The sequence below is a fragment of the Aplidium turbinatum genome, chromosome 5, assembly GCF_918807975.1.
Source record: "Aplidium turbinatum chromosome 5, kaAplTurb1.1, whole genome shotgun sequence".
Classification (NCBI taxonomy): Eukaryota; Metazoa; Chordata; class Ascidiacea; order Aplousobranchia; family Polyclinidae; genus Aplidium; species Aplidium turbinatum.
Genome location: NC_137476.1, coordinates 23,616,976 through 23,642,567, shown reverse-complemented (window position 1 = coordinate 23,642,567; position 25,592 = coordinate 23,616,976). Strand labels below are relative to the sequence as shown.

The 25,592-nt window shown below is 40.0% G+C and overlaps 1 protein-coding gene across 1 annotated transcript in view; it reads left to right on the top strand.

Moving 5' to 3' along the window:
* Positions 1-25,592, top strand: part of LOC145771044 (sushi, von Willebrand factor type A, EGF and pentraxin domain-containing protein 1-like) — a 50,381-nt gene that overhangs the window by 12,326 nt on the left and 12,463 nt on the right. Inside the window, exons 9-40 of the mRNA XM_082582787.1 lie at positions 105-173; positions 812-1,003; positions 2,139-2,271; positions 2,504-2,607; positions 3,064-3,201; positions 3,821-4,003; positions 4,555-4,740; positions 7,155-7,366; positions 8,068-8,240; positions 9,087-9,207; positions 10,478-10,674; positions 11,437-11,529; positions 12,545-12,775; positions 13,299-13,512; positions 14,179-14,368; positions 14,933-15,196; positions 15,297-15,492; positions 15,949-16,090; positions 16,377-16,476; positions 17,585-17,810; positions 18,385-18,553; positions 18,935-19,069; positions 19,249-19,372; positions 19,805-19,925; positions 20,243-20,420; positions 20,871-20,973; positions 21,228-21,410; positions 21,577-21,712; positions 22,297-22,430; positions 22,980-23,209; positions 23,911-24,106; positions 24,511-24,699. Of these exons, the coding sequence (XP_082438913.1) occupies positions 105-173; positions 812-1,003; positions 2,139-2,271; positions 2,504-2,607; positions 3,064-3,201; positions 3,821-4,003; positions 4,555-4,740; positions 7,155-7,366; positions 8,068-8,240; positions 9,087-9,207; positions 10,478-10,674; positions 11,437-11,529; positions 12,545-12,775; positions 13,299-13,512; positions 14,179-14,368; positions 14,933-15,196; positions 15,297-15,492; positions 15,949-16,090; positions 16,377-16,476; positions 17,585-17,810; positions 18,385-18,553; positions 18,935-19,069; positions 19,249-19,372; positions 19,805-19,925; positions 20,243-20,420; positions 20,871-20,973; positions 21,228-21,410; positions 21,577-21,712; positions 22,297-22,430; positions 22,980-23,209; positions 23,911-24,106; positions 24,511-24,699 (5,262 nt within the window). The remainder of the gene's footprint in view (positions 1-104; positions 174-811; positions 1,004-2,138; positions 2,272-2,503; positions 2,608-3,063; positions 3,202-3,820; positions 4,004-4,554; positions 4,741-7,154; positions 7,367-8,067; positions 8,241-9,086; positions 9,208-10,477; positions 10,675-11,436; positions 11,530-12,544; positions 12,776-13,298; positions 13,513-14,178; positions 14,369-14,932; positions 15,197-15,296; positions 15,493-15,948; positions 16,091-16,376; positions 16,477-17,584; positions 17,811-18,384; positions 18,554-18,934; positions 19,070-19,248; positions 19,373-19,804; positions 19,926-20,242; positions 20,421-20,870; positions 20,974-21,227; positions 21,411-21,576; positions 21,713-22,296; positions 22,431-22,979; positions 23,210-23,910; positions 24,107-24,510; positions 24,700-25,592) is intronic.

Sequence of the window (25,592 nt, the reverse complement as noted above, 5' to 3'; positions counted from 1 at the left end):
ATGTTTAAGACTGAGTTAAAATCGTTCTGTCAAAGATTTCTGTGCATAATGGTTTTTCAAATTATTACTGTCAATATTGTAACATGAAGCTTATAATTTTGAAGTGGGTTCAAGTTACTTGAGACAATGCATGGACGGTGGTGCTTGGTCCGGCGAGTTGGCCTTCTGTAAAGGTAAAATTTTAATGCTACCTGTCTTACCTTAACTCTAAACATAATGCTTAAGCTCAATCATTACCATTGAAAAGGCTTGGATGCTTGCTCGTAAAAATACAAATAAAATAACACAAGCTGTACCTTATGTACTTGTTTGAAAGACATTTTGACTACAAGCATCACGGAATACTAAATACGTAATACATAAAGCATACATACTTTGTTGGATGGCAGTTTTTCTTATTACTTTCTTTTCTCGTATTGTCTCTTAAAAAATAAGGCACTGTCAGTAAACCGCTTCTCAGGCCCTCCACACGGTAGATATAGCCTGCACAGAGGGAAAGCCTTGATGATATAATATGCGCTTCTTCGCAATCTCTGCTAAATCGCAGCTCAATATTTTAGCTGTGTCCCTCTATTCTAGTCTAACATTGCGTTTGCTTTTCTACGCAATTTATTCAATGCCGTGTTGGTAGGTAAGCAGATAAGAGGTAAACCTTTTCTCGATTTTAGATATTGGTATTTGGGACGCGATCCAATAGAAGTCAAAACTTTTTATTTAATGTCAGGTTCTGTGATTAATCTAATTCTTGCCCTATTCTTGATTCGTGTTCTACCGAGAATTGCCATAATTCGCTGTTTTGTTTATTCCATAGCTAAATGCAAGTCGCTGAATGTCCCGTACAACTACAACATCACAACAAGCGCATGCGCAACGTCATCATTGGAGGGGGATACGTGCACTTTGACGTGTGACAGCGGCTACGTGCTTGATGGGGGCGGAACAGAGCAGCAGTTAAGCTGCGACTCGAATGGAAAGTGGAATAAAAGATTGCTGCAATGCAAAAGTAAGCTCAATTGAATGTTTAATCAGATTGCTGTTTAAAATTATAAATAAAAACGTTTGCTGTATACCTGATTAGTAATTATGCAGAAGTCTTCGACGCCTTTTGGACAGCAGAGGTTTACAGCAAGTTTTCTTCATCAAGTAATTGAAGAGTAAACTATCGTTGAAAATCTGCTGTAGTGTATTACTAAGTCATAACTGCAATAGTAAGTACAAGTATCTTGAATGATAATTTTTTACTGTTTGATTTCATTCTTTAACTTTGTTGTTTGAGATGCATCACTTTTTTTCAAGTTCTGTTTTCAAGATCTGTATGTGAAGATGTAGGCTACCTTTCTTACTGTGGCCTACATTGAAAAAAGTGACATACAATTCTTGAATTGTAAGCTACACACACCGGTGCACACACACATGCAAAAAAGCAATAAGCGTTTGATTGAATTTCAACAAGATGGACAATCATTCACATTGTTTTGTGTACTTTTATAACTATCTCATTGAATTTAGACAGGATGTTCTTTTAAATGTTCTGATTTTTATTTACCTATTCGGTTCTTTCCAGCAACATGATTTGTCTCTTCTATAATTTAATTATGCTAGACTGGTAGACATCACCTAATCCAACTCATTGAAGAATCCAATCATGCCTCATCCACAAAACTTCAACATATAGGCAGATTACGATTTAACACATTTTGTATTATTACTTAGCTTCAGTTCAGCAGGCCATAGCCCTGAGAAAGGCCGTAAGCATTTCTCTCTAGAGCAGCGTAGCCTAGTAGCCTACTGTTCATAATAATTATGTTATTTTTTTACAAATTGATCTGCTATTTTTGATTTACTTGCTCTATTTTGATGTTTTCATATTATATCATTTCATATCATGAGAGAAATGAAGGGCTGCAATTGAAGAGGCGCTACTCCGTCATGTCTTTAAGTGTCTCGCCAAAAACACAGCCACTTTCTCTTGAGCGGTGTCGAACCGTCGCCTATCGAACTTTGAACCAGGACACTCAGCAATTGGCTATGTAGCCAATTAGGTTATAGTACACCAATAGGTTTGCACTGTACTTTAATTACCACTTTTTCTTATTCGCTTAAGGACCTGACGTGTGTTTGATGTGCACTGATTGCAGGGTTATGTTCTCCACTCACACCGTCGACCAATCAAATCGTTTCCCCTCAGCAATGCGAGACTACGCCGTACGAGGGAATGAGATGCGTGTTTGCTTGCAGTTCTGGCTATAAACTCGACAGCAGCAGCGTAAGGTGGGTTGACTATACCCTATATACATTTTTATCATTGCACTGCGGATATGCTATGAAGTTCAAGAAAATGCCTAGGGTTCGCTTGAGCGCCCTCTTTATAACGCCATGCTCAATAAGCTACAACTTTGTAAAATTCGACTCTTGAATCAGCTCATGCTGTAAAGCTATTTCCTTGCACGCGGTGACAAAGTGTTGATTGTTATGTGCTGTTGCATCTTTTTGTTACTCATAGATATTGCACTTTCTCTGGCTGGACGCCTGCTGTGCAGCCGAAATGCATGGCCACCTGCTCAACGCTCCAGCCCGATCCAAATGGCAAGTTTACTTCTCTCAGCGGTAAGTCTTGTTATTTTTTTTTACGTTGTTGTTATTTAAATCAAGGTTTGTTGATTTGCAACCAACTGAAATGTCAATACCCGTGTGACTTCGAAACACTTCGTAGTTTATGAAATGTGGGCTTGATGAAATTTGTGCATTTGAGATTAAGTGGTGGACAAGTTGGGCAACACTGGCCGAAGTAATTTTTATTAGGCTAAAATGGTGACTTTTACGACAAGTTGTTTACTGTGATTACAAACATGAAGTTAAAGCTATATTTGAATGTTTTTAGTAAAGAAAAAACTGAAGTTGCAAAATGTAAGCTCGTCTTAACTTAAAGAAAATGCATCAAGGGTCCGCGGCGTAAAGTTTCACGCTGCGTAGACCTGCCGTGGCTCCTAGTGTTCTACATTGGCTGTGAACTCGCAATCGGTGGAATGTGAAGAAGAGTGTGAACTAACTTTGCTTTGACAGGCGATTGTCTTGAGGAGACGCCTCACGGGGGCACCCAATGCGAATTAATGTGCGATGTTGGTTTTGCTCCCTCTGGCGGTATAGTGACTTGCCATGCTTCATCGGGAAATTGGACTAATAGCAACTTGAAATGTCAACGTTAGTACTGAATATTTTCTTATTTAAGATAGATACAAGGTTGAAAATGCCAAGCTGTTAGATTAGACTTTTTGCTGGATATGTTTAACCACTCCTATGCAAGAACTAAGAGTTTTAAGGTTTGAGTGGAGACTCCAGGCAAGCTATATAGCAAGGCCGGTACCATACAGCCACAGCCGTGTTAATTCTCGTCGCCAAAGACACGTAGATTCAAACAGTGAAAGGTGCAATTGTTGATCACACGTTGGTTGTTCAAGAATTTGCTCTTTTATGCCGCACCGGACACAGTCTGTTTTTCAGCGCCAACTGCGATAGGTTATCACTGCATTGTTCATACGCGTTGTTGAGCAGGATAGTTTAAATATCTCTAATCTCCATGGACACAAATAAACCAACCACATTTTAGTAACGAAAATTGCTCACATTTCTAGCTCAACCAAACAAGCTTTTTTTTTATTCACGTATCGAAAATATTTGCAACGTTGATACACGATTTCGTTTTGGATAGAAAACAAAAAACGTGACAGCGAAAATAACATGGCTGTTTGTTTGTGGCCACTCTACGAAAGCTCAATCGTGTGACTGTGGTTTAACAAAAGCACTGACTTGGATTTTAAAGGAACTTGTGAAAAACTTCCCGATTACCAGCACGGGTATTGGACTCCATCCACCTGCTCCGTTACCCCGACGTTTGAACAGTGCACGTTAACATGTGATACGGACTACGTGTTAGTAGGAACCGCTCTGCTTACCTGCGACGCAAACACAGGAAAATGGAGCAGTAAGCCAGGAAAATGCCCAAGTGAGTGATTTAATTTTATTTTGTCGGAATGCAAAAGAAACGATGTTTTCAGAATTCCAGACAACAAAATCCGTCATTTTTGCATTGATTCAATGTCTGCAGACGTTATGAAGTAAGAATGTTAAAGTAAAGAATACTTTGAATCAATGTAAAAATGACGGATGTTGCTGACTGGGGTAGTGCAGAAACAAAAGGAGCAGGTGGCAAAACCGAAGTAGTTTGAACCGTGCAATATGATGCAGATCTAAGCTGTTTGCGTAGATGGGCACGGCCATCAAACCTGAAGCAACGCGACTTGAAAACACAAGCATCAACTTTTGTGTTTTGATTTGAAAAGCATAGCTATACCCATACCTTGCTTCGATTTCTGTCTGTTTTTCTACCTTTCTGAACTAATGGCTATTTTAGTTTAATAAATTTATATGAATATTTATGAAATGTGGTTATTTTGAAGGTTTGCATGAGGTGAATTTTATTCATCTACTACGGCATTGCTGTGCGTAAGCGTAGTTGAAGATTTATAGCTTACTTTTATGCTTCTCTTATGACAGGAAGTTGTAATCCACTCACGAACCCTGGAAATGGTAGGGTTGGGCCAGTACAAGACTGCACGGTCTCACCCGTCACTGGCACGGAATGTAGTTACTCTTGTAATTTGGGATTCAGTTTAAACGGCGACCGAACAGTATGGTGCAAGAGCGACGGAAGGTGGTCAGCATCTCCAGTTAGTTGTGTTGGTAAGCGCTATTTGACCAATGTGTACATTACCTAGCATTCCCGGAGGTAGAGCTAAGGCTCTGTAAGTTTGCTGAAAAAATACCACAGACAGTGAATGCAACACTAATTCGCACCACTAAAAACTGGAATTATGCTTTCATGATGTCATTGATGTTGAAACAAAAATAAAAGTTGAATATCTTTCAGCCAAAGTGTTGTCAAATTTGTAGCTTTTACGTTGGCATGGCCTGTGAATATCATTCGTCATATCTTACATTTACCTTTTCTCCACGATGGATTTCTTTTCCAAACGACTAAATCATTCAAATAGCGAACATACAGTACATGCCAGTAACATACAGTATTTTGGTCCTTTGGCTAGAAAGTGGCTTCTAAAACTGTTCAATTGTTGCATGGCAAAGAAACACATCCCAAAGATCTGGTTGAAAGCACGGATCATTGCTCTTCTGAAACCTGGAAAAGATCCATCTCTAGCAAAAAGCTTCAGACCAATTTCTTTACTGTGTCACCTTTACAAATTGTTTGAGAGGTTAATTCTTGGCCGACTATCACCTTCTGTTGAACCACACCTAATTCACCAACAAGCTGGCTTTCGACCTGGAAAGTCAACAACAGGTCAATTGCTGTGTCTAACGCAACATATTGAAGACGGATTCCAGAAAGGTATGATTACTGGTGCTGCATTTGTTGACCTATCTTCGGCTTATGACACAGTTAACCATCGTCTCCTCCTGAAAAAGATCTTGCAGATGTCCAAAGATGCTGCAGTAACAAAGCTTATAGCAACGTTACTCCACAACAGACGATTCCAAGTTGTCCTGAATTCAAAAACAAGCCGTTGGCATCATCAACGGAATGGACTTCCTCAAGGAAGTGTTCTAGCACCGTTACTGTATAACATACACCAACGATCAGCCGATCGATCAACACACTAAGCGGTTTATATACGCCGATGATCTTTGCATAACATCACAAGAAAAGACCTTTGTTGCTATAGAACAATACCTCACAAAGTCGCTCGAGGAGTTAACACAATATCACACCAACAATCACCTCAAAGCTAACCCTTCAAAGACACAAGCATGTTCTTTCCACCTAAAAAACAGAGAAGCTACAAGGATCCTCAAAATCTCCTGGTCGGGAGCAGAGCTGGAACATTGCCCTAACCCCGTCTACCTTGGAGTGACACTGGACCGTACTCTCAGCTACAAAAAGCACATTGAAAACACAAAGGCTAAGGTTAACACCAGAAACAATATCCTGAGGAAGCTTACCAATTCTGGGTGGGGCACTAATCCACAAACCCTCAGAATGACCGCATTGGCTTTGTGCTACTCCACAGCAGAATATGCATGCCCTGTTTGGAACGGTTATAGGCGAATTCTTCGTAAACAATTCTTCGTAAAGCAATTCTTCGTAAGCAATTCTTCGTAAAACAATTGTTCGTAAACAGTTGTTGGTGAAATGAAATCCGTAAAAGAATTTTTCGTAAAGCATTTCTTCGTATACATCAAATCTCCATTGCATACACGAATAAATGCTTTGGGAAGAATTGTTTTACAAAGAATTAACTTTACGAAGAATTGTTTTACGAAAAATTGCTTACGAAGAATTGCTTTACGAAGAATTGTTTACAAAGAAAACGTCGGACACCGTTTGGAACAGGTCCTGTCACTCATCGAAGCTTAACTCGGTACTCAATCATTCTTGTTGTCTTATTACTGGGTGTCTGAAGCCCACAAATACCAACAAACTTTATCTGCTTGCTGGTATTGCACCACCACACATAAGAAGAGACCTTAACAGTCAAGCTGAAAGGCTAAAACAAACATGTGATGAAAAACATCCTCTATATGGAAAAACTGCTGCACAAACCCGGTTGAAATCAAGAAAAAGCTTCCTAACACACGTCCAGCCACTACCCTCAACAAAAGAAGAAACAAGACTTAAGCAATGGAAACAACTATTCGAAATGACCCATCATACACTGAAATGAAGATCCCACCATCAGAGTCCCTCCCCCCAGGAGCAAACGCTCCTTGGGAAAAGTGGAAAACATCAAATCGACTCCGAACCGGTGTTGGACGCACTAAGTCTGCAATGGTGGAGTGGGGCTACGACACGGGCCCTGTTGCATGTATCTGTGGCACCGAGCCCCAAACAGCGGACCACCTTCTTGTTTGCCCTCGGCTTGCCATCCGGTGCAGTAGGTGGGACCTGTCAGAGTATAACTCCGTTGCGGAAGAATGTGTCAATCTGTGGTGTATCAACGAACTTTAGAAGACTCGATAGAAGAAGTACATGCCATCTAATGTGGGTTTGATAAGTGATTTGTTATTGTTTCTTCAACTATAATTTTGTATTAACCGCCTGATAGCTAAATCGTAGCTAAGCACTAGTGTTTTTTTTGCAGCAACCACCCATTATTTGATTCAAACCGTGTATCACGACCCTGAGGTTTGCTTGTCGGTCAAGAGCAGCGAAGGTCGCGACGTCGTCATCAAGTCTACTGACTGCTCTCCCAACGTAGTCGCGAACAGATGGTCCGTAGAACCATCCATGAAATTAAAGAGCGCCTATTGCGGCCAATGCATTTTAGCCACCCTTGTTCCTGGCGTGGTTCAGGTAATACTTTAACCTATGTTAGTATGTCGTTACATGAGGCACAAGTGGTTTGCATTTTTAAACCTTCCCAATTGTGCTTTTTGTATCGTGTTTCTAATTGCAGGCAGCAAACGTCGTTGCATCGGATATTGCTTTAAAAAATGACTGCTGTGAGTTTACTTTCTATCTGTGTCAAAGTGTTATTGCGGTTTAAGTTGTCGAAGCGTCCTATGTTTTGCCTTTGTTTAAGAACACTTAGATTTGATTTAGGTATTCAAGAATGTCCTTGTGAGAGATTCTTAGACGTCATAAAAAGAAAATACTTTTTCACCATGGTTGTATTTCATTTTTTTTTCCATAAAGCTGCATGCGATATTGAGAGCACGCTGTAGAATGGACTGAGTTACAGGTTGTCTAACGCTAGTAATCAACAGTTACATTAGCGACACGTTTCTTAGGGTTCGACGACAAACGGTGGCATTGCAAATATCTTCAAACTTTTATGTATAAAAATAGGCAAGGCAAGCATAGAAAATTCCTTTTTTCATATTCAAGGCATTCATTCCATGCTAAAAAATTTATTCCGTAGCTGGTCCGTAGAAATATTTTTTTATGTGTTGAAATATCAGATGCTGCAAAAAGATTTACTGAATTGACTTGGCTCGATAAGGTTATGGCTCGTACGGTGGTTGTACGTTGTTAACAAAGAAGGTTTGTTTCAGCTTGATGACTGTAGCGGGGCCGGCGCTACTGCGAATGGTAACGACTTTCGTGGAGGACAACACTACCAGATAATCCATGACAAGACAGGGGGATATTTGTCAGTCGGTGCGACCTCGTCTGTGGTCGAAATTGTTGAAGCAGCTTCGTTGCTTTCCCCTACTGCAAGCTGGAAGTGAGTACATTGTGAAAAGTTTTCAACATTGGCCTCTTATCACTGTTCAATCTGTTGTTCAGCGGTGTTTCAGCAACTCGAAGATTTATGTTTAATTTGAAAAATACTCGAGAAATATCCAAGAGAAGCTCAAAGGCTCGTATGTCTGTAAATTTTCAACAATATGTCAAACACCCTATTAAACTTCGGCTAGGCGCACGAAATCGATCTAGCTGGAACATAGTTGTACATCGAGGGCTGTATCAACTGGGATACCCTAGAGCAGGGTTACTCAACTAATCTTAAAAAAGGTACATTTTGACAAGTTGAATATTTTTAGCGGTCCGGTGAATAAATTATTTCACACGCAACCACGAAAGTTAAACTATCTGGGAGTGACTATTTTGGGGAGTTTAGGAGTCGAAGCCCCCCAGCAACTTGGATAATCACAGTAAAAGTTGCTTCCTCTCTGTAGAAGTCTGTTTAATGATGCCCTGAAACGTGGCAATGAGGTTATTTTTCCAAAAGCTCAAGGTCCACTACCAAAACCCAGAAGGTCCGCCAGTTGAGTAGCCCTGCCCTAGAGAGCTACAGTTTCAACTTTTACTGAGATATTTTTCATCTTTTTGACCACCATGTTGGAAAGCAAATTACTTCGAAAGATGGAAAGCTCAATTTCGGAGGCTAACTGTGCTGTGTAGTCTGCTTCGTGAATGCGACTATCTCACTTTGCCTCCCACGAGTTGCATTCGTTTGTTGGCAATGGTAAATGAGTAAGAAAACTGGTGTTGTTGTTTGTGTAGCCACGTTACAGTCGTAATTTGCGAACAGGGTTCGTAACTTTATTATTGCTGTGACTCCTTTCAGGTTGATAAACATTGGCAGCAATGGTTCGACCAGTCTACACGGGTACTCGAGTGGTGCTTGTACGCCACTAGTGGCATCCTCCAACATGAATATCGCAGCCGGCTGCACAGCTAACAGCCAGGTATATCTATCTACTGCGAACCAATACAGACAGCAAATACATTGATTCAATGTCTACAGACGTTGATCAATGTAGAAAGCGACTGATTTGCTGTCTGAGTAGTGACGTAAGCGTGCATCGTTGTGGAACGGTGTTGACATCGTCGTCGTCGGCTCCAGCTCGTGTCCGAGCATTGGTTTGTCTTCAAATCGAATTTGACTTTAGATGGTGATGTCGTATGTGGCTTTGGAGGCCCAGTCTATGATGGAAAATACGTGGGCAAAAGGCACATTGTATGGAGGGCTGGGGGCCCTGGTCGGCGTGGTAGTTTTAGCTTTTCTTTCCTAATGTTTCGTTTTTCTTGGGCTTTTTGTATCCTGTTATTTTCGAAAATTTCCGTAGTTCTTTTTCTCCAGAGTGATCTGTCACTAGCAAGTTATTGCCATGAATCCAGATCTATGTTTGCATGGTTGAGGGAGACATATGAGTAAAACGGTACCCGGTCATTTGGTCGACAGTCATTTGGTCGACAGACATTTGGTCGACAGGACGTTTGGTCGACAGACATTTGGTCGACAGACATTTGGTCGACAGGACGTTTGGTCGACAGACATTTGGTCGACAGGACGTTAGGTCGGCATAACGATTCATTTTAGGGTTAGGGTTAGTTAACTAACCTTAACCCTAACCTAACCCTAAAATGAATCGTTCTGTCGACCAAGTGTCCTGTCGACCAAATGTTTTGTCGACCAAATGTTTTGTCGACCAAATGTCTGTCGACCAAATGACTGTCGACTAAATGTTTGTCGACCGGACACCGAGTAAAACAATGTGTTGCAGATATGTTGCAGTCCGCAATAAAAACTAGATTGTTCTATTCGGTTATAAATCGATGAAGGTTAGATGTACAAAGTATGATTCTGTTTTATTACTATAAAATGCGTTTTTTTCCTTACCTTGAAAAGATATCTTGTGATGACTTCTCAGTATTTAGTTGCTAAGGAGAATTGTGTAATATCGTCATCATGTGCCGTCTCCGAGACGAAGGGTGACTGCCAATTGCTTCCACACGTCGCGTTCTTCCGCTACTCTTTATGCTTCTCCGATGCTTGACAAGTCAGCCCACTGTTTTACATCATCTTTCAAGTTGATCTTCTTTCCCCGCACCTCTTTTCTTTCACCACACCTTTAATAACCAATTGATATAGCACGGCATTGCATTGCTTCAGCCGTGCATTCAAAACGAAAATATTTGTTAAAACTTTTTTCAAGCATTGTCTTTGCTTCTCAGGCGGCTGGCAAGAGTTGTGACATATCATGTGCTTCTGGATACACGCTTGTCAACGGAAGTACAAGGGCTTCACTGGTTTGCACCAATGGGGTATGGGGCCTAACTGAAGATCATCGCTGTGTGCCTGGTGATGGGTGTACTCAGTACCCCAGTGACTTACTTGTCGGCGGTGCGAAAACCTCCTGCAGTGCAAGCAAGTATGGGAGCGTATGTTTCCATCCATCTATCCCAGATAGCAAATCAGTCGTGTTTTACATTGATTTGACGTTTGCAGACGTTAAGTCAATGTAAAATACGACTAATTTGCTATCCGGGAAGCAAGCATCAAACAGTTGTTCTCGGTCTTTTTTGTGCTTACACTGATTTGCTTCATTAATTTTCAACCATGGCTTTGTTTTAATCGAAAATCATTCAATTTTTACAACTGAAAACTGGGTGAGCAGATAAATCATATTTAGCGGTGAGTAAAATCATATTTTGTTAATTGAAAAGGCTCAATGCTATTTCTGTTATCTGTCTTGAAACTAAATTACAAGCAACCTGAATTTCGTGCAAGGTAATTGTTCAAGTCAAAGCTGGACTTACTGAACATATTACTTATGGTAGTAAGAAGAGCGAATGACGTCACTTAAGTAATAAAAACTCATAGAATAGTATTTATGTTATGTAATTTACTTAGTAATTAACTTGAGGCTGTTCACTTCGTTCGCGTTAACAAACCTGCACATTCATTTCTGCTGTGCATGATGCATTGTACAGCTAACTTGGTGTATTGTAACGTTTCAATCATGCTTTTACCGCCAATGCCGGAGTACGATATTATGAGAATATTTTCATATTTATTACCAAATAAACTTACGTTGGAATTAGGATGGAGTTATATCTTTAGCATAAGCCTATGCTGGTAGACGTAACGATGTTACCATTTTTTTTTTTGCTGACTAGAACTACTTCTATAGAATCCCAAAAGGAACAACTTGTTTGTTTGAATGCGACGATGCTGATGAACAAGTGAATGGACCTCGCAGTGTTTATTGCAACCAGAAAAGCAGGTATGCTTTCTTTTTGTAACTTGAGTGAAGAGATACTTTTTATAATTAAATTACCACGTTCTGATAAACTGCTAATGTTGCAGAAGGCAAGGAAATTGTTTTTGCCAAACTTTTTTTAATCGTTTGTCGTCGCCTCGCACATATTGATCCATTTTCTACTGTGAAACCTGATTCGGATAGAACAATCAGCCACAATTATGAACTAGCTTCTCGGGTCACGAGGTAGCTTAGTTTTGTCATGTCGTGATCAGGTACTCGGTGTTCTGCATGTCCTGTCACAATGGGCTGAGTGTCTTACTTGTTGCGACTTGAACTTGGTTTTTGCTAAATTTGGCTGCAGTGAATTTATTTTCTACTAAGGTTTCAACATCAAAAAGGGCAATAAAAGATCTTCAGTTTTTTTTTAAGTTTTGCCAAGAAACATCTTTATTGTCGGACATTTTGTGCACACTTTTTAAAGAAACTTTTCCAGATTTTAACAAGTTGCAATTCAATTTGAATACGTTTAAAATGCTTAAAGATGAGATGGATGTGCGAATGTAAATCAAAAGTGTTTGTAATTTGAGAACGTTCGATTGATAGTTTACATCTTTCACTTGAAAACGAGTTAAGTTTTCAACAAGTTATAATAAGAAACTTTTCAAGTCATGTTAATCTTTTAAGTTATTTTGGCAGCCGATTGTAGCATCGAATAGACAGCGATAGACACGTGTTTCGCCCATGAGGCTGGGCTCATCAGTATCGCACCGTATTCTTGCCACTTGAGTAATCGACCGCCGCTTTACCAGTCAGTTTAACTCTTATCTTTGTGGAAAGAAAGAGCCAACAAAACCAGCAGGTGCCAGGGGTAGGTCAATGTGAAGAAAGGCGTTCTTCCCGGCTATCAGCACAAGGCTGATTACTCACTAGCACAGCGAGCTGCAGTGACGCTTCGCTAACCAGAACGGTGTAGCTTTTCATGTTAATCTTTTACAGATTTGACGACATTCTTCTTAATCTTTTCTTGTTATCCCAGATGGTCAAGCTACTCCGTGGTGACGTGCGGCAAGCCGTGCCAGAGCCGAGCTGTTCGGAGCAAGATGATTCTCAGTTTCATCGGATCTTCTTGCATCAAGGAAGATTCAATCAAGCACGGGGATGTTTGTCAGTTTTCTTGTTCAGGTAACTCTGAATTGGAAGGGTCGACAAGGACTTCGTGCATGGAAAACAGCAGATTTGACCGAGAGGAGCCAGCTTGTGGTGCACCGTAAGTTGAATTCCACACTTGTTATTGAGCAATGCTGCAAACGGTGATTTTTCATAGCGCTTAACTGCTTAATGACGTACAGTATGTTTTTTTCAAGGGAGTGTACATGATAACTTCAATTTAACCCAAAGGCACTGCGAAAATTGTAATCAATCTCAGCAACAGCGAAATTTTCAAACGGTTTTATGCCATACAGTTGCATACGATTGCTGTGACTTATAGAGATAACATTTACTTTCGACTCATCTACTCTACTATATCAGACCTAAAACTGTTTGAATCCGAAAGTGTGTGGGTAACTCAAAAACGGATTCGCTTGTGGCTTAAAACTTTTTAGTGTTTTTATGATGAATTTTATATGACTTTATCACGGTAATACACTAGGAAAAAATTAGCCAAAGGCTGTACCAAATATTCTATGCTTTAACACTTGAACGGACATATTACGAAGTTTTATTTATTAATCCCCGAAATTCTTAAGTTACTGAATTGTTTTAATCAATATCAATATTTTTGTTTGTAGATGCATGCCACTGAATGAGGCTAACATATTTTCCATCAGTGGATGTGACGCACAGCTAGGGGTTGCATATCGCAAGTCACAGCCGTGTGAGTTCGAGTGTGCCCCTGGCTACGCAACTAGCAACCCCTTAACGCAGTGCGTGGCGGGGAAATGGAATAATCCTGATGGATGCGTGGCTGGATGCCCCGCGATAGATAATGCGACAGAACACATTGTGAGCACATTTCGATAGCGTTTGATTAGATTTGCTGGATTGTTATAATTAGGGCCTTTTAAAGTACTTTTCAAACCTTCAAAACGTATTTCACGAAAATAAGCGAGTTGAAAAACACTGCTTTATCTCGCTACTAAGAAGGATTGTATCTTGGACCCAAATCAGACCCAAAATTCTGGTGGTTTCTTGTGTGGAACGTTTTTAGTATCAGATTGCTATAAATAAAACAGGAGAGTAAGAAAATACTCTGCTGGTATTAAAACTGATAAAAGGCAAATGAAATCAAGGAAGACCAGCAGAAACATTCATGCGAAGAGTTCGATCTCTTACAAAGCACAAAACCCGGATGAACTGCGAGAGTTGGCTGAAAATCGCCGATTATAGAGACTTTTTATTGACGCTATTTTGCATCCTACTGGTGTGAAATAAATCATTATTATTATGAATAAAAACGGTTATTACTGTAGGGCTAGTAAGAATTGTAGACTATATTCCTTTGGAATGCATATGATAAAACACTCGATAAACGTGGCTGTTGATATTGTCTGAGTCATGAATCCAATGATTTTATTTTATGCTTACTTCAGTACTTTTGTTACCCACCAGTCCATCTTTGCCATCTTCATTTGCAATGTTCAAATTTGAAAACTGTTTTTATTTTTTCAGGTGGAACCATCCGAGTGTTCCCAGTCGTCATCAGTGCCAGGTACCACTTGCCGCGTGACCTGCAATGATGGCTTTCTGCAGATGCATGGAAATATTTTAGTCAAGAGTGCGCGACGGACGTGTGGAAATGACGGCTTGTGGAGTGGAAACATGATTCTGTGCTCCAAGTATTGCCCTCCTTTATCTACTGGTACGTGTAACAAAATTCTCCTCGTATCTACGATACGTGTCATGTGCATAGATGATTAGAATTGAGTCATTTTTTTGGCGATATTTTTTAACAATTTTTTTTAAAGAAAAACAACCATCCAAAAAAGCGGATTTCATAAGAAAATACGAAACAATAATAAAAAAATTAGTTCTTTAAATGAGTTCCTCAAAACTTGAAATGCTGAAACAGAGTTTTAAGCTTTTGTAGTCGCGAGATATCTGTTCTGAAATAAGACATCCATAAATGAGCTATGTCGAGTGACTTACTGCAGACTTTCCAATGAGCTTCAAAAGACATTCACTTACATTTTGTGCATTTTATAATTCATAAAACTAAGTTGAAGCTAGTCTAATTTAAAACAAGCTGATAAACAGCCAGAGTTGTCCTTTCATTTTTACTTGTTCGATTCTATGTAATGATCTATCTTGTTTATCTTCTTACATTGTTGCTTGAAAAATGTATGAAGTGATTGCAAATTGCATAAAAACAAAATACTTTTTATTTCTAGCCATATAAAGCTTTGTCTTTTTGTTTGATGTTTAGATAACACGGGAAGCGGCCACTTCCTTCCAGCTGCATGCAGTAGTCGTCCACAGCGACCGGGGTCTGTCTGCAATCTTGTGTGCCAGGGATTGAACACTGTCAGCAACGGTGTGGACCAGGTGTCATGCTCTAGTCAAGGGAGATGGGTCACAGCAGGCCAAAGCCAACGCCTGGGAAGCTGCTTGCGGTCGTGTGCAGCTCTCCACCAGCCCCTCTATTCCACAGTTTTTCCACACCACTGCTCAGAAGGCTTAGTCGAGCCAGGTTTGTAGTCACGGAGTTTCCTGATGCAATATATTTTTGCAAATTTGTTTTTGATGCTAAATTGTTAGTTCAGTATGTAGCTTAATCCCTCCCTTCCCAGGCACGGAGTGTGTGATTGAATGTCCCCCAACCATGGAGAGAATTGGGCCTGGCGCCTTCAGATGCTTGGGAACAACATCATCTCCATCATCGTTGGGCGCATGGTCGTCTTCGCTGAAGACAAGGTGTGCTGCAATTTGTCCCCCACTCCCAAGGGCACCAAACACTTTTCTATTTCCTCAAAACTGCGCTTACAAGTGAGTGATGATAATAATTCAATAGTTAGTTTCTATCGCAACGTACAAGTGTTATGAGTGTATTCTTGAAATCAACACGCAACAATTGTATAAAAACTATGAGTGAATGATGGCCTGGGTGTAGTTTGTAGCGATGTTTTCAGCTGACTTACAAGCTTTTCATTGATATAAAATAGCTATATCACCCAGGTTCGGTAAGTTGTATAATGATTTATAGATGGATCTTTCACTCCTGTAGAAGCTGTTTTTTCATTATCTAATTGGAATAGAATATGAAATCCAATAAATAGCCCACTTGAAATATGTTTGTGCTAAAATAGTTGTGTCTTATAGTATAAAAATAGCATGTAACAACCACTAAAAGAAGAAATATGCTATTATATATAAACGGTATGCAATAAGAATTATTCACGAACAGTCAAAAATGCAATCTTATAACGTCTTTCAATTTCTCAGTCACAAACTTGAGGGAGATTTCTGTTCCTTCGAATGTGAACGTGGTTTGACGCTGAGCGGAGAGCTGGCGTTGCAATGCATGGAGAATGGGAAGTGGAGCGACGCAATCCCTGTGTGTCAGCGCACCTGCCTCGGTATCCAGGTAGTTGCTTTTCTACAAACCACATGAAACAATGTAGATGTGGTAGCGAGAAATGAGATTGTGTAGTCCAAGCAGCCAAACAAACAGAAAGGGTTGGCTCATTAGGCTAGTGATGATACTTTTATCGATTGACTTCTTCTTTATCTTAAGAAAGTAACACTGATGTCTTTCTCGAGTTATGACTTGCTGAGTTCATTTGTATATTTCTTGTAACGTTGTGCTGTTGTTCAGAGACCACTGTGTGCTACGCAGGCTTATGTAATTCATGATGTTTGCATTGTTCCAGATATTCAACGGTCGCATGTCATGCGCTGGTCTTCCTTTTGACGCATCGGTTGGCTTCGACCACTTTCCTGGCACCAGATGCAGTTTCGTGTGCAATGAAGGTTAGCCGATGGTTTTATTGAAATCGTGGTAAATTGAGGTAATAAAAACAAAATGTGGCTTTAACTGTCAACTCTGGGTGTAGTAAACTTGTTGTCAAGTTTGATATGGCAAGCTACAAAGATCTATGTTGGATTTTTAGTTTGGAAATTTCTTTTGTATATCAGTACGAATACAGTGAACACTGAAATATTGTTAAAGAGGATCTTGGAGCAAGGTTTCGATCACACTTCTAAAAATGGATGTTGGAACACAGCAACTTACAACTTTTATTGAGGCAGTTGAGAGATATAAGTTGTCGGCTGTAAGAGATCATATTTCGCTTTAAAATGATGCGATACGACAGCGCAATGTCGTAATGCCCTGAAAAATTAAGTGTTATTATACACTAAGATGTTGACTACAATTTTATTTAGGATCCTTCAAATTGCAGTGTTAAAATTTTTCAAATTTTGTTTTTATTCGTACCTTGGATCGATGTCTCCATTGTGATGCGTCGTTGTAAAACTTCCAATTGCATTTGCAGCTGTGACGCTGAGTGACTTACTTTATTGGCTATGTCATGTTTGTCATGCCAAGTTACTCGAATGACATGTCAACTTAGCAGTAGCTACAAATCAGCAAGAGAGGAAGGTTGAATGACTAGTCGGGAACTTAGTCGCTTAGTCGATAACAGAAATAAGTTTTGAAAAATGGAAGATATATAGATGAAAGTGATTTAGCTTAAGTTGTTGCTGTCCGTGCTACAGATAAAGGGCCAAACATCTCCCGATTAAAGCAAGAATATACAGTATGTAGTGTAGACCAGCGGTTTCGCCGAGAGATGTTTAGCATAACAAGACTGCTTTACATTCGTTCTATAAAACTTAAAACAAACTTCCACATCCCTATAGCAGCCAATTGGGATATTCGCTTTGGTTGCCTTTGCGCGGTCTTGCCTTTTTGTTCTAATGAGACATAGCCTAGTGTTGATCAGCTATAGTATACGAATCAGCTTCAACATGCTCATTGCTCAAGTAAGAAGTAGTTGTGCATAGAAATGGTCATGTAGAAGTTGAGAAAAGATTACTCACGCACAGGCGGATGTATAGAAAGTCTTTATTTTCATAGGTTATGCTGCTCTTTCTCACAACGAGGTGACATGTACGAGGCAAGGTCTGTGGAATCCCGACCCGTATTGCAGACGAGAGACAGAGAGCTTTAGCATTTTCCAAAAGATCAAAGATGAGTCGAAGTGTCTCATCGTGACGTGGAATAGCGCTCACATCGGGAGCGATTGGGTTCTCAATTTCGCTAATTCCGCCGATAACTGTGTAGCCGAAGGAAATAACGCACAGTGAGCTTTTCTTACGTCACTACTTTTGCCAAGCTATGATAGCGTTGAACAGTTGTCCATAGAGAGGTCTCAGAGGACCTCTGAAGGCCAAATCATTTTTATACTTTTCTTACTTTTCGTGGCTGTTCAATCGTTCGTGTTACTGATTCTAAAAGCATGAAGGATGAATACTCAATAGTGTAGGTTACGTTTAACTGAAGGTAGAAACATATTTCAAAGAAAGTTATTTCGTTCCGTTTTCGAGTTAAATAAATGAGACAAATTTTGTAACGTAACACTGATATCGATAGGTATTTCTCGTCGCCTTAAAATAATATAAATATATACTAAATAAAATTCTTTATTGTAAGCCAACCAGGATCGTAAGATTTTCTGAATTTTTAATATGACGATTCTTCGATAACGCATGATCTGTTTAGTCGATGAGCTTGTAAAGTATTCGGAAATGTTTGCTCACCGTAGCCACTATAATTTGTTACACTGTAGTATCAAAATCTCCAATTTTTCTTCAAATCTGTTTAACCACTTTATTTGTAACGTCATTGAGACTGTAGACCGCGATTAAATGCAACAGGTGGATCTGGCACGGTCGTAACAACCTGAAACATGTTCAAACCGGTTTGTGCATCACTGCCGAGATGGCCAAACGCGAATCTCTGATCGTCCTGCAAGCATGCGACACCGAGAACGTGCTTCAGCAATGGGATTGTGACGCTTGGCGTCCATACCGTCTTCAACTCAAGGTACGCTTTGTCTCTTTCTATCGCACACGACTTCGATAACTATAAAATTTGTAGGCCTATCATTCTCATGTTCCTACTTATTCAAGATTTATCGCACGGTTTGAAACAAGTCAACGAAGACCTTGTTTTCTTTGGCAAGGTGATCAATCACGTAGCTGGATCAATGCATCATTGCAGCAGTGGTCATCAACAGAGCTACTAGGCCTACACTGTGAAGACAGCAGTTCTCTTTGCGCCTGTTGACCATTTTCGGTTGAGATGTATTGTAGAACCTTTAGAAATAATGCTGCTTTCGACCAGCTCGGTATAAATCGACTTTACTCGAAGTGTGATTGACGTTCAACTGCTACCGCAGCTGACGAGCTTTTCTATATGATGCAGGGCACTGAATTCAGCATCGACACAACATACGCTGGTGTAGGTCCCTTGCTTGAGGCATGGACGCATGCGCGGTCGTACTGGCAGATTTACAACGAAGAACTAGAAACAACAGGGTCACTGTGCTCTTACAGACCGGTACTTTGTTCAGTAAACTTAATATCCCTTTAGACTTGTGATTTTTGAAAGTTTTGTGTTGATATATTTGTTGTCATATCCTCAAATACGCGAGTTCTAGGAGAAAAAGCGTGACGTTAGTTGATATTTGATGACGTAAAATACGAATACGTAATTGGTGCGTTGCTTGTATGACGCAGGTGGGCACATGCCCAGCCATCGACATTCCTAACGTCATTGTCACTCCTGACGTGTGTACCACCGATGACGTGTTGACCTGGCAAACGTGTGAGATCACGTGCAGCTCAGGAAGTTTTCCAACAGGTAGCACTTTGATTGGGGTTAATCTGTGGAAGGTTTACTGAGTAATCTCAAGAAAAACAATATGGATGTCATTTTTCATCGAGTTATTAAAGATTTTTCTTCTAATTTTGCAAAGTATTTTTGTGAAATGAAGTAATAGAGTTACCTTTAAGGCTCAACAAGAGCTATTAAGTTCAAAAGTCTTTGCGAGGTCTTTAAGCTTATAAAAACACACGAAATAAAAAATTCAATTTTTGTTGTAAAATCAACCAAGGAATAAACATTGGAAAGGTCATGTGACAACGCCACAGGAAATACAACTGCGAGAATTCGCTCCAGAAGTTATAATTTGTGAAATAAAGAACGTTAAGCCAAGATGATGTTTACAAAAATTGTTTGATTTTGCACCTGCTTAAATATTGCTTTGTTCTTTTATGCATTTTCTCATATCAGGCCCACTGCCGACAGTAGAGTGCCTACCAACTGGTGTGTGGAAGAGAATAGACGAAGTACGGTGCGCCAAAAAGTGCCCTGTCCTTGCTGTGGCCACTGGGGCAACATACACACCTACCAGGTGACTTTGGCATTTTGCACACATTGATTAAATGGATATTTGTTGAAAATTGTAGTAAATTCTTCATATGGCAGCGTCAAGTTTGGTTTTCATGTTTAAGAAATTGTGGAGTTGAACAATTCTCGCTACTGAGATGGTTGGTTTCTTTTGAACATCTACCGTTAGGAGAAAAATCAAGCAAAGTATAGAGAAAACCTGTTTCAATCCAAAGCACAGCATGCTACCACTACTCTCCACGAAGTGTAGTTTGTGTTGTCTGGTTAGCTTGAAACGGCCATGCTTCAGTTTAATTTAGAGTTGGTTGCTTTTCTGTTTAGTTGCGGGACGGAGACGGTGGACCATAACAGCCAATGCGCAGTGTCTTGCGCAAATGGTAGGAAGCTATCCAACGGTGAAGAGTCTGTAAGCATGGTGTGTGACGATGGAGAGTGGGTTGGCCCGGATATTAGTTGCGTTTGTACGCCAACTAATGGAACTGTGACGTGTGCGAACGAGGTATGGTGTAACGTCAGACCGACAGCTTATTTTATGCGTGTTGGGAGGATTAGAAATTTGTGATATCATTATTTTTTGTGTTAAATATCGACCAGCATAGCCTGAGATAGATCATATGATATATTTAAAGTTTGGTTCTTCAATTGGTGTTGAATAATCACTTTTAGAAACATTTCAGGCAAATTTTCAGCAAGAAGGCAGTTTTGAAATTTAGTTTTTTGAAAAACTATGCATTCACTTTCATGCGGCTTTATCTTTAACTTTTGCATTTCCTTTGAAAGAAACTATAAACATAACTAGGTATAGCCCTGCTAGTTACTTTCTTTGTACCAGTTGGTTCTCAGGACAATGCTGATGACCAAGAGGACTTTCACCTTTCTATTAACCAACCGATGTTGAATAGGCTAAATTGAATTCCGTCTTTAAAAATAAAAGTCAATTTATCATCAGATTTGTCAAATCACGTGCGATCCTGGCTTCAAGCTGGCTGCTGGGAGCCCATCATCCATCGACTGTTCAGCCGGAGTCAGTGCAAGCCAAGTCTCCTGTGAAGGTGACACTGATCCTTGATTGGGTGTCGCCTACTGGGTTATCTGCTTGATCTTTAACTGCTTCAACCAAGCCTCGTTTTTGGCCATTTGCATAAGTTTTTCAATGTGACGCAATTCTAAAGCCTGCTTAATTGTGTGTTTTTATATACTAAACCTTCTCTCGCTGTGCTACATTTCTTTTTCTTTTTTGGACCGATTTATTTCACACAAATCTTTTCCGTTAAATATTCCAATCTTGACATGTGGTTGCTCGCAGAGGACAAGCAGTTTTCCATTTGCTCGAAGCAAGCGATCGGGGAGGGCAATATGGGCCTGTGCTTGACTGTGGACGGTTCGTCTGCTTCAGCCAACCCCGAGACCAGAAAAATGATGTTGAAGAAACGTGATCGTAACTTTTATTGGAAATGGAATGGGGATATGCTGCAGCATGTGGTCACAGGTATTGATCAGTTGAAGGCCATTTTTGGCAAGTTTTTTAAAAGTTTATTGTAAAATGACCACAAAAGTTAACAGGGAAAAAAGCAAATAACCAAGATCTACATAGCTGTGTTGAAGGCCACTTTTTGTTAGTTAATTTTGACAAGCTCACTGAATTCGCTGTTCAGGCAACTGTCTTTACTCATCGACAACAAGTCACTGGAGTTCCGTGTTGCTGAGCGCCTGTGATGACAGCAAAAGCCTTAAATTCAACTGTCGCAATCACTTGCACCCACACTTCATCCATTCTCCTGCCTCCAGCACGTAATAGCTAACTTAACGTTAATGCTTCATCAGATTTTTTTCATTGTCAGCTTTATATGTTTTATACATCGTTTTATGCAGTTAGTGAAAGAGATATACAACTTGCAGCCCACACCTCACGGGAGGTGCAGTTATTAAAGGCAATGGGGTCCCCGGCGAAACGCTTGGAATGCATTGCATCCATGTCATTCCACTCACATTTGTTTCTGCGCAGATTAAAATATTGAATTCAATTTACTCGTCATTGTCGAAGACGTAACAATGTTGCTAGGATCACGAAGTGAACAGTGTAAATTTACAAAGAACTTTGTTGCAATTGTTCATTGATCTTATAAGTTATTGACCAAATTTGTGCTTCGAATCCTTGAAACTCAAACAAACAGTAAAAATGAACAAAAGTTGGTTCTATCACAGATTTGTTGAAGTTTGGTTACTTTGACTTTTGTTCGAAATTTTTTACTTACTTGTTCAAGACATTATGACTTGCATCTGCCAACAGTGGTATTCATTCCTCTCTTACTTGGTTTACGTGTTTCTTTTCCATTTATTGGTAGTTTGTTTCAACCAGTGTATTTGTTATTCAGTTACATCGGATTTGGCCAAGTAGCCACTCACACACCTGCGGTTCTGGTCACCAGACCTTCCAGTGCTCTAGTGGATTGGACTGGTCACCAACCGGGCGGCTCGTCTGGTCCAATTTGTCTGTTTAAAGAAAAAGGTAACGTCACTTCCCGTATGACATAAGCAATATATGTCAACTGTTACTTTTAAGTGCAGAAAGCACTTCAGCACACTTACCTGGTGCTGGTGATATGGTGAAGTTTTATAGAATCATAGGATTTATTAGTTGTTTTTCTACACCAACAATTTCTACTTATTTACATAAGTCGATTAAAGTCAGTGGCAGCCCACCGTTAAACATTGCATGCCATTCCCTATCTCCACTTGTTATTTTAAAACAATATTCTGTTTTATTCTTTGAATGCACTTTTTCGTGTTGACTGCTGAGATTTAGCAGCTGTAGAATGGCGTACTGTTTCACACAAAGTTTTATTCTGGTGTCTATTTTAAACTACTTTGTCTTTTTCTTAGTCATTACCAAATATTGCGCATTTTTGCATCAACATTAAAAATAGAACAAAATGGGCGCGTGAATCATAATTTGTTATCTTGCTGGTACGCCATTGCCGAAAGTGACTAGGAATAGTTTATGTGCATGGTAAGGTGGATTCCGGCACATGCAATGTCGTGTTTTCTTTCCGAACAGGGCAGTGCCCCCCTCTGCAAATGAACAACTTCGCTTCTATCTCCCCTAGCAAGTGCGATGAAGACAGCACGGTCGGGTCCACGTGTACTTTGACGTGTTCGAGCGGGCACCAGTTGTTCAACGTGGACACTTTCCAGCTCAGCTTGGAAACGAGCATAACTTTGACTTGTAACAGCGTTGGAAAATGGACCATGTCTGGTTCATTTCTCTCAATTCCATCCTGTGTTGCTGTAAGTACTACAGGTCAAGCTTTGTTTAATTCACCAATCAATAAGACAATACAGAATACATCTAATTCATCATCGTTTAACTTGTCAGTTCGCATTATTCGTTATATTTTTGTCTGTCCTGGTTGCATAATAATTCATAAGATAGATCTGTTTGCATAATTCGGCAGTTCGCTTTATTCTTCGCTTTCTTCGAATCCCAAACAGCAAAATTCGTCAGTTTTCAATCCTCTTGCAGTGACGAATTAAGCGAATTCTGCTGTATGAGCATGACATCCATTTTAAGCTCAACAATTCCGACAGCATCAACAAAAGTACTATAAAAACAGAGTGAAACTATACAATACTTTTCCTTTGATGCAAGCTTAATGCCCAAATTTGTAGCGTGTATTATTTGGTACTTTTTAGTCATTGAACTATTAGTTTGTTCCGGCCAGCTGGGCAGGGGTTTGCTAGTTTTGTAGTCTTCGCAAAGGATGGGTCGAGGTCAAACAATATAATGATCCTGTTTTATTTGTTTATATTGCGAGAAAATACAGTCCACTGCAATTACAATGCAACGCAACGGACAACTAGAAGCATCAAAAGGATCAGCTGCTCGAATTATTTGGCGTATAGTCTATTTTGATACTGATGTGACACGTGATCAATACAATTTTCCTATGCTTTCCGCATTCACGGTGATACTCTGATATAATTCGCAGACAAGTGGCAGCTGTCCATCACTTACTTTTACCTCTGGACTAACGGTGAGACCTGCTAAGTGTACGTCAGGTGACACGTTAGAAACCGGATTCCCATGTCGTTTCTCGTGCAAGTCTTCGTATTTCATGCAAGGCTTGTCAATGACTTACTGCAAGAGTGATTCAACATGGAGCGTGCCTATTCCAACTTGCAAAAGTACGTTGCAATGTTAATACGAAGATACTTGAGAAAATCTTGGGTATCCAACAAACGAACTTACTAGAATTGTGGAGTTTGTTTCGATGAATTTTTACTTTTGTGCGAGCGATATTTCAAACTGAAATAACCTTCTAGAGGGTTGTAACTTATTCATAATTAATTTATCCACATTTTATATGAATTCGCATCTGTTTATTGCCAATCTGCAATATGGCTCATTGGGTGTTGAGTTCGTTGCAAACTTCCCCTTGCTTCTTACATTCTTTTGCTGTGGGAGATGGTTTGGAATATTTACAAACCAGCTTGAGTTAAAATACGTTTGATGACAACTTAACAACTTGATGCACATTGTTGTAATGTATAATCGCTGCAGTCGCAACATTGCATCGTTACTTTTCAAGGATACTGCTCTGCTTTGTCTCAATACAAGCACGTGGCCATCACTCCTTTGCAATGCACTGAGGCAGTCGTTGAGGTGGGAACGTCATGCACAATGACATGCATGAGCGGCTTTATGGCAACAGCGGCAAGTGTCACCGTTCAATGCAACGATGATGGCACGTGGTCTGACGCTAAAATCCAGTGTAAAAGTAAGAATTGCATACTTCACAGTGTAGATTCTAACGATCTGTTTTAGCCTGATGCTGCGAGTTCGTTGTGGCAATATCGAATTACACTAGCTTTCGGAACACAGTTCCCTAGTCATGTGCTATGACGAACGGTGTTGAATTCAGTTAGTGGTTCTAGAATGTGGCTCTTCGGTTTAGCTTGAGGATGCCGGCTTTTGAGTTTCTGTGCTGTTAGGCGCTATTGCTGTGAAATTTTGTTGAATCAGTTGTTAGTAGATTAGGTGACGTAGTTCTTCCCTTTCGGCACGGTTGTTGATTTTTGGATTTTGTCTGCTTATAAATATGGACTCCGCCAACTCCACTTCCGCATCAAAGAACACCTTAGCTCAGATAAAAGTTCGGTCTCTGATCACCAACAACAGCGCCACGCTGACTTTGAATTTAAAATAATTGCCAGAGAAAATGACGCGGTACGATTACGTTTCAAAGAGGCCATATTCATAAGCAGACAAAATCCAAAAATCAACAAGAGCCACATTCAAGAACCACTCACTGAATTCAACACCATTCGTCATAGCACATGACTAGGGAACTGTGTTCCGAAAGCTAGTGTAATTCGATATTGCCACAACGAACTAGCAGCATCAGGCTAAAACAGATCGTTAGTATCTACATTGTGAAGTAAGCAACGATCATGCTGCTAAAAGCGAAACTCAATCAATTGCATAAGAATTGCATGCTTATTGCTTATGTATGAGAATGTTTACTGTGACATCATAACTTGTTTTGTCTCCGTTTTTTAAGTTCATTGCACGATTGTTTATAAAAAGTAGGGACGGTACATTACGGGACGCGCAACTCCGTTGTTCCTTCAACATTAGAAGGGTCAATTGCCAATTTGACATTTTTTTTAC